The following is a 13,743-nucleotide window of genomic DNA, read 5'->3' as shown; positions in this document are numbered from 1 at the left end:
GACTTCACCCCCTAAAAATGAAAAGGTTCCCCAGACACTAGGTGGTCTATAAGAAAAATCCTGTACCGTCTTAAAAATGAAAGGCCACAAGGTTAGGTTAAAAACAAACAAACAAACAACTCCAGATTATTCTCAATTTAGGGAACACATAGGTTTCTAAAAGTAGTACATAAAAACCGAATTTCTTTAAAATGTATCAGAAGGATTCACTGCCAGATTTTTGTGATAGAAGGATATCCTTTTGAATGGTCTGTATTCCCAGAGCTTTGTCTCAACATCCTATTTTTTTCCCCTCCAGCTGAGCACATGTGTTGTTCAGGTGATAACAGGAGTTCAGAGATTTCCTGTATCCCCAACTTTTAGGCAGCGGGTTTATCAGAGCCAGCGGAGAAGAGGCGCTTGCGATCAGGCAGAATAGGCTCATCGTAGAAAGACACTAGTCCGGGGCGCCTGGGTGGCTCAGTGGTTTAAGCTGCTGCCTTCGGCTCAGGTCATGATCTCAGGGTCCTGGGATCGAGTCCCACATCGGGCTCTCTGCTCAGCGGTGAGCCTGCTTCCCTCTCACTCTCTCTGTCTGCCTCTCTGCCTACTTATGATCTCTCTCTGTCAAATAAATAAATAAAATCTTTAAAAAAAAAAAAAAGAAAGACACTAGTCTTGACAACTTCAAGTGTCTTCAAGTTCACATTTACATTCCAAACAGTTATTCTTCTCTGAGGTGGGCAGACCAGACCAAGTTCACAACTCGACGGCAAATGATCTTTCACAAGAAAACATCATTTTAGAACAAACAAAACAAAGCAAAACAACCTTGCCGCATCTGTAGGAACTAAAATAATTGCATCCTCCCATGAACACTAACCCGTATTTCACCGAAGTAACACCACCACGGTTGCGTGCAACAGGAGGATGGGGTGGAATATTAGTTATTAAGCCAAAATGAAGGGCAAAAGGGAAAGAATTAGGATGGAGAAGAGGGAGGGAGAAGGGGAAGAGTCCTCACGGCTGGTGTACATAATGCAGACAGCCCAGCTAGCGGGAAGGACGAAACTGCTGAGCAAACCCCTTCATTATGTAAACTGGCTAACGACACAAATAACGACGCTGCACACATCGACCCGGTCACCCATGAAAACACACATCCTCTCCGTGCCTGGACCTTCCTCCCCAGCGCCACCCTCGCCGCCGTCGCCGCCGTGTCATTCCCCAGCATTTATTAAGGCGGCTGAGGTTGGACAGAAAATAGCAACTATCACCTTCAGGCATCATCTGGAAAAACACAGGGGGGCCAAACCGGGTGATGCCACGGAACTGATCACGAACAGATGCTCCTCTTGGATTAGCAGCAGGACACACCTTTGCAGGACAGGCAGGCTCCGGCGGGCAGCTCAGACACCCCCAGCTCTCCCTGTTACGGGATTTCAGGATTCTGGGGACAGCCTGCTCCGGACCGCCAGGACGTGCTTACATTAAAGTGGGACTCATGTTAGTGCCTTTCAGCCCAACGTACAATAAGCACTGGAAGTGTCGTTTCAGGAAGACAGTGAGAAGTCACACAGCACCCAGGCGGGCACTGGCTAACCACCATGAAGGTGGTTTGTCTCTGGCACCTGCTATTACCCAACCAAACGTCAGTAAGAAAAGGCCACTACTTGTAAGGGGGGGGGACAGTACTGCTGGTTAAGCATGAGTTTTAACAATAAGAAAAGATCAGTGGAGGTCACCTGGGTGGCTCAGTTGGTTAAAGCCTCTGCTTTCAGCTCAGGTCATGATCCCAGGGTCTTGGGATCGAGCGCCACATCAGACTCTCTGCTCAGCAGGAAGCCTGCTTCCCCGTCTCTGCCTGCCTCTCTGCCTACTTGTGATCTCTCTGTCAAATAAATAAATAAAATCTTTAAAAATAAAAAAATAGTAATAAAAAGAAAAGATCAATGGGATCATAAAGAAGGGATTTCATTGTATCACCGGTAATGCCTCCGTTCACGATCCCAATCTCCTGGAATATACAAATTTGCTCACCAAAATAATCGCATATATTAGCACCCACCTCTGCATTCCTACAACCAAAAAATGAGGAGGTGGAGGGAAGATTTGTTTTTTTTAAATTTGTAAAATAAAGATACTTAATAAACATATCATTCCTTTATTTCTTGTTGTTACCTACAGTGTGATTTGTAAAAGAAAAAGAAGTTTAAAGTACACAGGCCTCCTTACTATGCTAGACTCAACACCAAGTCTGAATTTCATAACAAGAAAAATAATAAGTTTAAAAAATGTTAAATGGTAAGACAAACTTCACATTCAAAGGACCACTTTTATTTTTACTTTTTTTAAAGATTTATTTGAGAGACAGAGAGAAAGATTGCAGGCACGTGAGCAGGGAGGGGGCAGAGGGAGAGAGAGAGAGAATCCTCAGGCTCCCCTTGGAGTGCAGGGCCCGATATGGGGCTCAATCCCAGGACCCTGAGATCATGACCAAAACCAAAATCGAGGGGTGCCTGGGTGGCTCAGTGGGTTAAGCCGCTGCCTTCGGCTCAGGTCATGATCTCAGGTTCCTGGGATCGAGTCCCGCATCAGGCTCTCTGCTCAGCGGCGAGCCTGCTTCCCTCTCTCTCTCTCTCTCTCTGTCAAATAAATAAATAAAATCTTAAAAAAAAAAAAACAAAAACAAAATCGAGTCGGACGCTGAACTGACTGAGCCACCCAGGCGCCCTCATTGGGTCTTTTTTTCTTTTCTTTTTTTTTTTTTTTAAGGATTTCTTTATGTATCTGAGAAAGAGAGAGCATGAATGAGAAAAGGGAGAGAAGGAGAGACTCCTTAAGCAGACACCCCACTGAACACAGAGTCTTACACAGGGCTGGATCCCAGGACACTGAGATCATGACCTGACCTGAAATCAAGAGTCAGATGTTTAAATGACTGTGCATCACCCTTTCCCCCATAGGGGCAATTTTTTTAAAGCTGTTTGATCCCAAGCAGAATGTGTAGGATTAAATGTATTGTGGTAATGGGTTAAAATGACTCAAGGTGTATCAGAGTGGAAAAGCATCAAAAAGTGAAACCCACAAGCAGGATATGCATCCATGAATCCACTTAAAAAGACATTATATTTTTTATGTCACCCCTTTGTAGGTCAAAGACAACTCCAAAATCTTTCTAGGAGATGGAGAATTTATATCCTGAAGCGATTTAAATAATAGGCACACACTTTTTAGCTAGGGTAAATATTATGATAAAAAGCAACAACTTACAACTTCTTTTTATTTGGACTTCATGTACAATTGAGACTATGACAGGTATTAAAATACAGAAATCGAAGGATACGTACTTCTAGACACGTAGTACACATTTCAGCATGGAGTGGCTTAAGAAGCTGATGGAAATTCCCGAAGCTACTATTCCAGATTGTGGCCCAAACAGCCCTCAGCAAAGTTGTAAGTTACATGTAATTAAAATTAATTAAAATGTAAAAAAATTGGGAATTCATCTCCTCAGTTACGCTAGCCCCATTTCAAGTGCTCAAAAACCACATGCAGCGAATAACTACCATATTGGGCAGGGAAACCACAGACCATTTCCAGAATTTCACAGAATGGCCTGGCCCAGACTGAAAGATCCACAGGGCCAGGACGCCGCAGCAGGCATACACGGCACCTGTCAAGTCCTGGCACTGGGCCTGCAATTAGAGGGAAAACAAACAAAAAAGAAATGCCAGAAAAAAAAGGTGACTTTGTCTTTGCCTGGTCAATTTCCTACTTGAAACAAATACAAATGTTCTTATTCTGCATAGCTCTGTTCTTACTCCCCACACCCGCCAACAACAAACCAGCGAGACTCTTCAAAACGTAACTAACAGTGGGGCACAGTTAGCTTAGAGCTTCCTCAGCACAATTCACCAGAATCGAAATCAAGAAGGCAAGTTCAAAACCCCGCAAATGAAAAGCAGTGGAGAGTTTCTAGGTCATCTTCGATCCAGCATACCTAGGCTCATGTTTAAAAATATGAGAAAATACAGCTGCTGGTCCATCCACCCCAAAAGCTATGAAGGGTTTCACTTTAGGAAAAAAATTTTTAATACATCAGGAACTGTTTCCTGGGCACCTAAGATGTGCCAGGCTCTGGGAAATCAGAGCTCAGGTGCCCCTATGACGGTTATATATAGTCTCCAAGCAAAAATTCACCCCTGCCAGGTTTCCATAAAGCTCCTTCTCCAGGCTCCAGAAGATGCTTTCTGCTAGACTCCATTTTCTCCTATTATCTGGTAAATCCTCAGAATAAGATCACCAGAAAAATGAAATACATGATCCTTGAAGTTTTCCAAACAAGCTAAGCTCTTAAAAAAAAATCACAACTGAGCTTGTTTCCCAAAGACTTCTAAATTCTCTCTTTTCCTAAAGGCAATAAACTCCCAAAGACAATAACCAAAAATAACCATTCACATAATCTACCACTGTATCTACAGATGAACAGGCTGCAGTTTGAGACCTTTTTATTTTGAATCGGTGAATGAATTTGTCGACATTCCTTCCACGTCATAGTCAAAGAATATTCAGTTCCAGGCCTGTGAGAAGGGCCTTATTTATGATTTTTTAAAATAATTAATTTATCCCCCCAGTTTGTGGCTGAGGAGCTTCCTAGGTAGAAATCACAAGGCTCTGATTACATGAAACAGTCTGACTTGAACACCAAAGTCAAGTCAGAAGTTAAGGACCGGTGAAATCTCAATCCACCTAGTTAAACTAAAACTCAGGGGCAAACAAAACCGGTTAAGCTGCCTCTTCCGACAGCTTCCCAGCATCTCTTCCCCGAGAAGGGAAGGTTTCCTCTCTTCCCTGGGTTCAGCCACTCCCACACCTGCCCCTTCCTGTGACTGCATCATGAAATTGCTGGGCCCTCTCCAGCTATAAGAAATATGAAGTCACACACTCCACAACTCGGGGCAGAGGGTTGGGGGGGTCCGTCCAAATGTGAATTCTGAACCACCATGTGGAACCTGACCAAGATCCCATCGCACCAGCTTCCCACCCCCCGGGGTTAACAGCCTTCTTCACCCAGATCCACCGAGGGCCATGCGACCGTGCTCACTGCTGTACGCGTTCAGTCATTCATTCATCAAACACTGTCTGCACTTTGCCAAATGCCAGAGAGCCACTGAGCATCTAGGTGCCCAGGCTCCTCAGAGAGGCCTGTCCTGGAGGGGCCTGCATCCTAGTATGGAGCCGGGGATGACACAGTGAGCCACATGCTTGCACCGTGCCGCGGAGGCCCCGAGGCCTGAAGTCTCCGCCTGCTTTGGTGATCATTGGCATCATCCACGACATGACTGCGAACCTGGCTCTGGGGAAACAAGCAGCAAATCCTCAAGCATCTAAAGGAGGCGGACAGGGGGTGGAAGGAGAAGGACATTCCGGGTCTGGAAGGTACCCACGAGCGAACAGATGGGGATCAAAGGATTTAAGGGTTTCAGGGAGCCAGGAGAGTCTCTCTGTGGGTGGAAGTGCCAGCCGCTGGCAGAGATATCGCTGGACAGGTGGCGTATGGCAAGAGGCTCAAACCTCACTGGTCGGAGAAATCTCTCCCAAGGAACTTAAAAAAATCTGAGATTCCCAGGCAGGGCCCTGAAATCTATATATTTTTTTAAAGATTTTCTTTTTTATTTGAAAGAGAGGGCAGTGTGAGCGAGAGCAAGAAAAAGAGAGAGAGAGAGAGAGAGAGAGCGCACTCGCACAGTGGAGAGCCTGCAGGAGCAGGGGGGCGGGGCAGAGGGAGAAGCAGGCTCCCCGCCGAGCAGGGAGCCCCATGTGGGCTCAACCCCAGGACCCTGGGATCGTGACCTGAGCGGAAGGCGGAGGCTTCAATGACTGAGTCACCTAGGCGCCCCTGAAATCTGTATTTTAAAATCAACTTCTTGAGTGATTATGACCTACACAGTCCTTCTCGACGTTCCAGCTGCTACCAGCCCTCCTCAAGGGCACACTGCAGGTCTGAAGGGGCCTTGATTTTTCTCTTCTTACCCTCCCTCTCTCCATTATCCTATGCTTCACGTTGCTTCCTCCATTTCCTTTGTTTCCAGGGCAAAAACTGGAAAGTCTAAAGATAACCTAGGGGAGAGAATTTGGACGTCCATCTTCATTCATATTTTATGGACTTAATAGGGCCAAATGAGATTTCTCAAATCATAGAATATTCGAGCTGAGAAAGGTTCCTTGTGATCGTCTAGGACTCTGTGTCCTGGGAACACCCCCCTTTTAGAGGTGGGGAGATTAAAGCCCAGAAAAGTGAGCTAGATGGACCCCTCCTTACCGCAGTTTTGCCTTTCTGCTGTGTCAGTTTAACCCCCAGTCAGCTGTGGTCTGGAATCAGCTGACCCTCCTTCTGACAAATCGTCAGGAGGTCGGTTCCACAGGAGCCCAGCGCTGGGTCACAGCACCTTCGTCACTCCCCTCACTTCCGCTCACCACGTAGGCATTTATCATCATCTCCCATCATCACGAGAAGTATGGCACAAGATGTTCTGAGAGACAGAAAGGCCGCATTCACATAATTTTTATCATAGAATAGTCTTATGACTGGTCTATTTTATTATTACTTTTGGTTGTTAATCTCCGAGCCTAATTTATAAATTAAACTTGATCACAGGTATATACATATAGAAAAAACAGAATGTACAGGGCTCAGGACAGTCCCGTTTCAGGCGTCTACAGAGGGTCTTGGCTAGTACTCCCTGGGATAAGGGGCGGGGGTCGGGAGGTTGGCTATCCTAATTTACTCAGGGCTGCCTAGTCTGCAAAACTAGAAGACAAACCCAGGCATCACAGTTCCCAATCTGGGTTACTCCAAGGTGCTACCTAGATTCTTTTAATGCATTCGGGATCAAGTAACTTTAAAAGCAAACAGAAGCTTATACTAAATCCAGGGAGCTCCTTACATAAGGAATTGTAACGTTATGGTTAAAATCTAGGCTCTGGGCCAGACTCCTTTTACCACTTACTGGCCATGCAATCTTGGTTTAGGTAAGTTCTCTTAACCCTGATTTCATCACCTAAAATGGAGATCACAAACATGCAACTTCACGTTGTGAGAAGAGATTCAGCATATGTGATGCTCTTAGAACACAGCCCAGCCCCCATTATCATTCAGTAAAGGTTGGCTATTGTGATTTCCAACACTGAAACCATGCCTACTTTTTTAAAGTGATGTACAAAGGCTTCTGAACATTAAAGATGATCTAGTCGGGGGGCGCCTGGGTGGCTCAGTGGGTTAAGCCCTCAGCTCAGGTCACGATCTCAGGGTCCTGGGATTGAGCCCCACATCGGGCTCTCTGCTCAGCAGGGAGCCTTCTTCCCCCTCTCTCTCTATCTGCCTCTCTGCCTACTTGTGATCTCTCTGTCAAATAAATAAATAAAATCTTAAAAAAAAAAATGATCTAGTCGGCTGGGGATCCATTTCCTTTCTTCATAAAGTCTTAAACTCCTCACTCTGGGTTTGGTGTATCACTATCTAAACAGCCCTGAGATGGTTTTTCAAAGCTCTAAAGTAATTACACAGGCATACAGAGGCAGCCAGAAATGAAAGTCACACAGCATTATGCTTTTCAAAGGCCCTTGCTGACACAAGCAAACAATGCAGTGGTGCGAAGGGCCAGTGCTGACTAAGGCGGAGGGTTTTATCAGCTCAGTACCCCAGCCTTCCAGTGAAATAGGGAGCTGGGCCCAGTGTGCAAGGACGCGCTCACAGGTGCAGGAACACTATTCCCCAAGAGGTGCTTCTGCTCAAGAAGGCCCTCTACCTCAACCCCCCTTGTCGTTTCTTTCTTTCCTTTCCTTTTCTTCCTTCCTTTCTCTCTCTCGCTCTTTCTTTCTAAGTAACTCAAACAACTGCATACCAGTCAGTCCAAACATTTCTCAACTCCAATGAGAGGTTGTCTGCTGGTCCATCATGGACACGAAGAAGATGGGGACTCACTCCACAGTCTGGTATCCCATGCACAGCAATGCCTAGACACTAATTCTCTGTGGCTAGTAATATGGGAAAAGGTGTACTTCCATGCTAAATACAAATTGTAATTCATTTCAGAGTGCACAATCAACAGAATATGAAACTGTACTATGGATTATGGTGCTAATAAACTCTTAAATTCCATTATGTTTTAATTGTTAATCCAAATACACACATTATAATAGCAACTTAAATGCATTTGTATAACGAAATATAGAATTCTAACATATTTCCACATCCTATTTAACAAGTTAGATAATGACTACATTAATTTTGCTCTTATAGTGAACAGCTTTAAAAATTTTTTCCTAAATAAATTGTATTAACAGCTAGTGCAAAATATTAGCTAAAAAGGACAAAGGGATTTCAGAGCTTTGGGAGGCAATATGGAATGCTAATATTTTGAAAACCAGAGACATGCTATCTTGAGATTCTGGAAGCCTGCCCAAAGGAGATGCACTTAAATTGCCTTCTATCACTTTGAGCAAGAAGGACTCAAAAAATACATTCCAAAGCTCTAAGCAAAACAAACAAAAACCACAACAAAACTGGACTTTTGTAGAGGGTAGATACCAAACTGCAAACCACAGAGTCACAGCCTTTAATGATCTTAAGTCCAAATATATTTGCCGCTGACCAAAACCGTTTGGAGCATTTTCTCCAGATTGTTTCCGTGGAGATGCACACACTATTAAAAACAGATTATACACAGATCTCCCAAAGGATATATACCTGGGCATTAATTCCCGCATGGCTTGTAATAGCAAATAAATGGGAGACAGCCTGAATTTCCACCAACAGCGGAATGCTAAAATGGTGCTGTATCTAGACAGCGGAATTCCGGTTGGGTACTAGAAAGAATGAGGCAGCTCCCTCCCCAGGCATGGACAGGAGAAGATAAGTCACATACCGTGGAGTAAAAGCACAGGAACGTGTTACTTATGGGCCCCCTCTAGATCATCCAGAAGTACTTTACTCCATGTACCATTCTACACACCATTCTGCAACCAGCTTTCTTCCTTCCAGATGTGTTTATACATGCAAAAAAAAAAAAAAAAAAAAAAAAGGTCCGCAAATGACACTCAACCCAATCCCTGCAAGAGGGCACAGGAAGGGGTGGATTTTACTTTACAGACTATTATATGAAATTTTAAACAAAAACGCATGGTCCACGGGTGCCTGGGTGGCTCAGTGGTTTAAGCCTCTGCCTTCAGCTCAGGTCATGATCTCTGGGTCCTGGGATTGAGCCCTGCATCGGGCTCTCTGCTCAGCAGGGAGCCTGCTTCCCCCTCTCTCTCTGCCTGCCTCTCTGCCTACTTGTGATCTCTCTCTCTGTCAAATAAATAAATAAAATCGTTTAAAAAACAAACAACAACAACAAAAACAAACCACGCATGGTCTAGGGTTTTTTAAGTTAAAAATAACTTAATAAAAATCACTTCTGATGCTTGTTGACCCTACAAGAAGTACCTTCAGGTTTCTCTCTTATCCCCTCTATAAAATATACCTTCTTTGTATCAACCATACCCTTTTTTAGGTCATGTGAGAATTCTCACACTCAAGAGAAAGTTCTTTTTCCCCCAGTGCATAGGGATTTCTAGAGATCGCAAAATGTAAAGTTATTCTGGCATCGCTAAAAATGACCTGAAATCAAGTGGTTTAAAAATACATCGGAGCGGGGGTCTGTTCACTGCGACATCATTTGTCTTTTGTCAAATTCTTCACCTCCAAGCTGTGACTCTACCTCTGTCACGCCACAGAGAGGCTATTCTGGTTTCTTTTCCCACAGACGGCTGCTCTGTTTGTCCTCCCTGGAGCCATGAGACCTGCAGGCCCTCTGGTTTCCCACCGAGAGCCACCCCAGGGAGCAGCCTCTGCAGAAAGCCCCGTGCCTTCTGTCGGCAATTATGGGAACTCAGGGGATGCTGCCCTCCTCCACCCTTGAGGGTCCTATCAATAATTAAATATGAAAATATAAAAATCTTATTAAGAATCACAGAGTCTCGGGGCGCCTGGGTGGCTCAGTGGATTAAGCCACTGCCTTCGGCTCAGGTCATGATCTCAGGATCCTGAGATCGAGCCCCACGTCGGGCTCTCTGCTCTGCAGGGAGCCTGCTTCCTCCTCTCTCTCTGCCTGCCTCTCTGCCTACTTGTGATCTCTCTCTCTGTCAAATAAATAAAATCTTAAAAAAAAGAAAAAAAAGAAAAAAAAAAGAATCACAGAGTCTCGGGGTGCCTGGGTGGCTCAGTGGGTTAAGCCTCTGCCTTCAGCTCAGGTCATGATCTCAGGGTCCTGGGATCGAGCCCCGCATCGGGCTCTGCTCAGCGGGGAGCCTGCTTCCTCCTCTCTCTCTGCCTGCCTCTCTGCTTACTCGTGATCTCTGTCTGTCAAATAAATAAATCTTTAAAAAAAAAAAAAAAGAATCACAGAGTCTCAAAAATGCAATGCCGGTGATCCTTATCCTTTCAAACGATGGAGCCATTCATTGAAGGAAGATACATTCTGAGGGCCCTTCTAGAAAGACCTCAATGCGACTGATGGCCCGGTTCCAGAGACCGCTGAAGTAGAAGACAATATTTGAAAACAGACTCAAAAACACCGACAGTGGTGATCCTTGGCTTAAACATTACAGAGTCTTTAAAATATTCAAGTGAAAAGAGTACAACGGACACATGTCGAGGACCTAAGAATTTTTTAAGGGATTAAGCAAAGATACAAGTTAAGACCCATAACAAGCTGACAAACCAGATCAAGTCCTTCCAACCACTGCTCTGGTATTTCCATCGCATTCTCCTCGGGAACCTTTCGAAACACCGCTGGCATCTTGGAAGTAAGGGGAAGTATTACCTCCCATGGGAGACCCTCGAATCCCTGAGCTGAGCTAATTGCTCACTTTTCTATACTCCCCCAGCACGCTGTTCTACTACTATCGCTGTACTAAGCATATTACTTCTACCCCGAATTTCTCTATTTGCACATCTCCCCCCCAGCTGCAAACCCTTCAGGACAAGAAGAATAAATAATATATTGATTTCTGTGGTCCCATAATAGTACCTAAAATACTAGCAGTTCTCAAGTTTCTGGAATGAAAGAGAAGTAGCCTCACGGCAAACTCATTTGAATATTTAATTAGGCACCAGTGGTAAAGGGGTACCAACTGAACCCCGCCAGAGGTATCCATCACGTGTTTCAGAGAAGCTGAACCCTCGTGTGACTGACAGCAACCCCCCAACACTCACCCCCAACGCCCATGTTTTCCAATGTTACCATGACAATGAACAGACAGTAAACAAGCAGACCCAGAAAAATAAAGCCAAAAAAAGAGGTAGGAGAGCTTCCCTGCCTGGGAATGAAAAGGAAAGCACCCCCCGCTTTGAACAGGGGTCTCCACGTGAAGGGGAATGTTGACTTTCTGACCATGGTGGTGGATACGGGAGTGGCAATTTCGTCTTTACACTTCTCCTGTGTTTTTATTATAGTCACTGAAACTATTAAAAAGTTGCACAAGATTTCCCTTTGTTCACTGATTTAATAAACCTACTTTTAAACACCGGCTATGTCCTAGGCACTGTTTTGGGGGAGTTCCGACATGAATACATCATAGTCCCAAGGGGTCTGCAGTCAAATGTGAGAGACACACACAGATACAACACAACAGGACGTGCCTTACACAAGGGATCCCTGCGGGAAAATGGTTTATCCGATCATTCTCACCACTTCCCTCTCCACGAGGGAACAGAGAAAACCTTAGGACAACCCATGGGAGGAGGGAGGAACCGCAGCCAAACACCCAGTTCCAGCCCCCTCCCGCACAAACTATGCCTCCCTTTCTCTCTTCCTCTCACGGGCTTCGTTATCTGGAGGACTAATCTGCAACTTCGAATACGTGGACACCCCCAGCATTCTCTAGGAAGTTAGAACCATGAGTCAGCGCAGCTCTGGTAACTTCAGCTGTCGCTCCTCGTGAAGCCACCCAAGGGTAAGAGCCCACAGGCTGCCTTGGGCGGGCGCTGGAAGCCGTCCCTCCATCTGCTTACCACGTGTGTTGGTGGCCATGTCAGCCACTTTCTGAAAGGCGTCCAGGAAGGCAGCTGCTGCTACTACTGTGGTCCTAAAATGCAAACAGAGAACAAAAGCATGAGAACGTCCCACACGAACTCACTGCGGCTACAGGGTTAACCCCTCTGCAGGGAAGGGCATGCGACCTTCCAGGAGAAACGACTCAGCTGGACATGGACAGGCACTGGCTTCGCAGGCCCTCTTGTCTGCTCAGGAGGCATTTCTCCTCCTCACATGAGCACTCTCTCCCAGAAACGCCCAGCGCATCCGGTGCTGGTCGGTAGATGCTGGCAACCCTTCCCATCCCGTTCCACCTACGACATAATTACCCGGCCAAATTTCACAAAGGAGGAAAGACAGGTGTTTCTGACCTAAAACAAAAACGTCATTAAAAACTATAAACGGTACAGGTGAAATTGATTTTAGGGTCGGCAAACAGCATCTCTACGTGGACCAGCAGAGGGAACCTTGGAGAGAGAGCCTCTGCTGCATTTCAGAGATGGGGAAACAGAGACAAGCTCAGAGTGACTTCCAACATCACCAGTTCACCTCAGAACTGGAACGCGGATAGGCTGGCAGGAAACCCAGTCCCGTGCTCATCCCGCTGCAGGACAAGATCCTTGCTATGTGACTTTTCCCCCCTAAATCCCACTTATAATGAAACAGACTATTTTTTCAACCTTAGAATGCTATCTTCTGAATTCCTTGAGACGCGGGAGAAGTCACTACAGTCATTTGCTGTCCTAGAAATTATTTTGAGCTCTTCACATCCTCTGGAGCACTCTGTGGTCTACTGGTTCCCGGCGCTGTGATCCCAAGATATCACCCAGTGAAGGGTAAGCCCCACTCCCCACCAGGGCCATGGACAGCTAGAACACACAAGCCAGCCCCACTCGGACTCCACAATCCGTGAAATGCGCTTCATTTCCAAGCTTTTCATGTATGACTCTAATCTTTGCTCAGCATACCTAAGAATGCAAAGCTGTTGAATGGAAGAACATGAGAATAAGGACTAGAAAGGAAGGAGTTCAAGAAGGAACTGAAGAAAGGACCCTACACTTCACGAACAGTGGCTTTGACACAGAAGGTTCTAGAAGGTGCAGGGAGTGGTCCCTAAGAAAACCCAGGTCACAGTCCCTTAACACCAAACTCCAGAATTGAGGCCTGGTATTTCCCAGTAGAGCAAGAAAATATTCTGCTCCAATTAAAAAAAAAAAAGACATTCACAAAACAAAACTGGAAAAAAAAAAAAAGCCCCTCAGAAGCATATTTTTCAAAGAGTTGACAGCAAATGCAAGCCCTGGGAAAGTGAGCTTTATCGAACATCCTGGGATTTATAAACAGCTCATTCTGATTGACAATTAATATCTGACATGGGGCTGGATTGATTCTCGTTCAAGGCAAGGTCGATCACCCGCGTACTACACGGGCTCCCCTGAAAATGAGGGCAGCGGTCAAGTGTGAGGAATTAGGAGCTTTTAACTGCCACCTCCCAATGAGCCCTGTTTCCTTGCGAGCCGCTGTCCTGAAACATCCCGGCTCTGGCGTGCCGGTGGCACGAGCAATGATTCAGCGCCCGCTCCTCCCAGCGCCTGCGCCTCTGCTACAGTCCTCTCGCCCGTCCTTTACTCCAGAAATCCAAACCACGCGCCGGAGGCCCCCAGCTGGGGACTCCTAGTTTGAC

General features: G+C 45.7%; 1 protein-coding gene across 10 annotated transcripts in view; it reads right to left on the bottom strand.

The window, feature by feature from the left end:
* The window catches only part of MTSS1 (MTSS I-BAR domain containing 1), a 160,160-nt gene that overhangs the window by 120,732 nt on the left and 25,685 nt on the right, over window positions 1-13,743 (bottom strand). For all 10 annotated transcript variants that reach the window (XM_046019593.1, XM_046019655.1, XM_046019583.1 and 7 more), the window contains exon 3: window positions 12,038-12,111. In XM_046019593.1, the coding sequence (XP_045875549.1) occupies window positions 12,038-12,111 (74 nt within the window). The remainder of the gene's footprint in view (window positions 1-12,037; window positions 12,112-13,743) is intronic.

This window comes from Meles meles, chromosome 1 (assembly GCF_922984935.1).
Source record: "Meles meles chromosome 1, mMelMel3.1 paternal haplotype, whole genome shotgun sequence".
In the NCBI taxonomy this organism is placed as follows: domain Eukaryota; kingdom Metazoa; phylum Chordata; class Mammalia; order Carnivora; family Mustelidae; genus Meles; species Meles meles.
The sequence above is the reverse complement of the archived record's forward strand: the minus strand, read 5'-3'. Positions and strand labels throughout refer to the sequence as shown.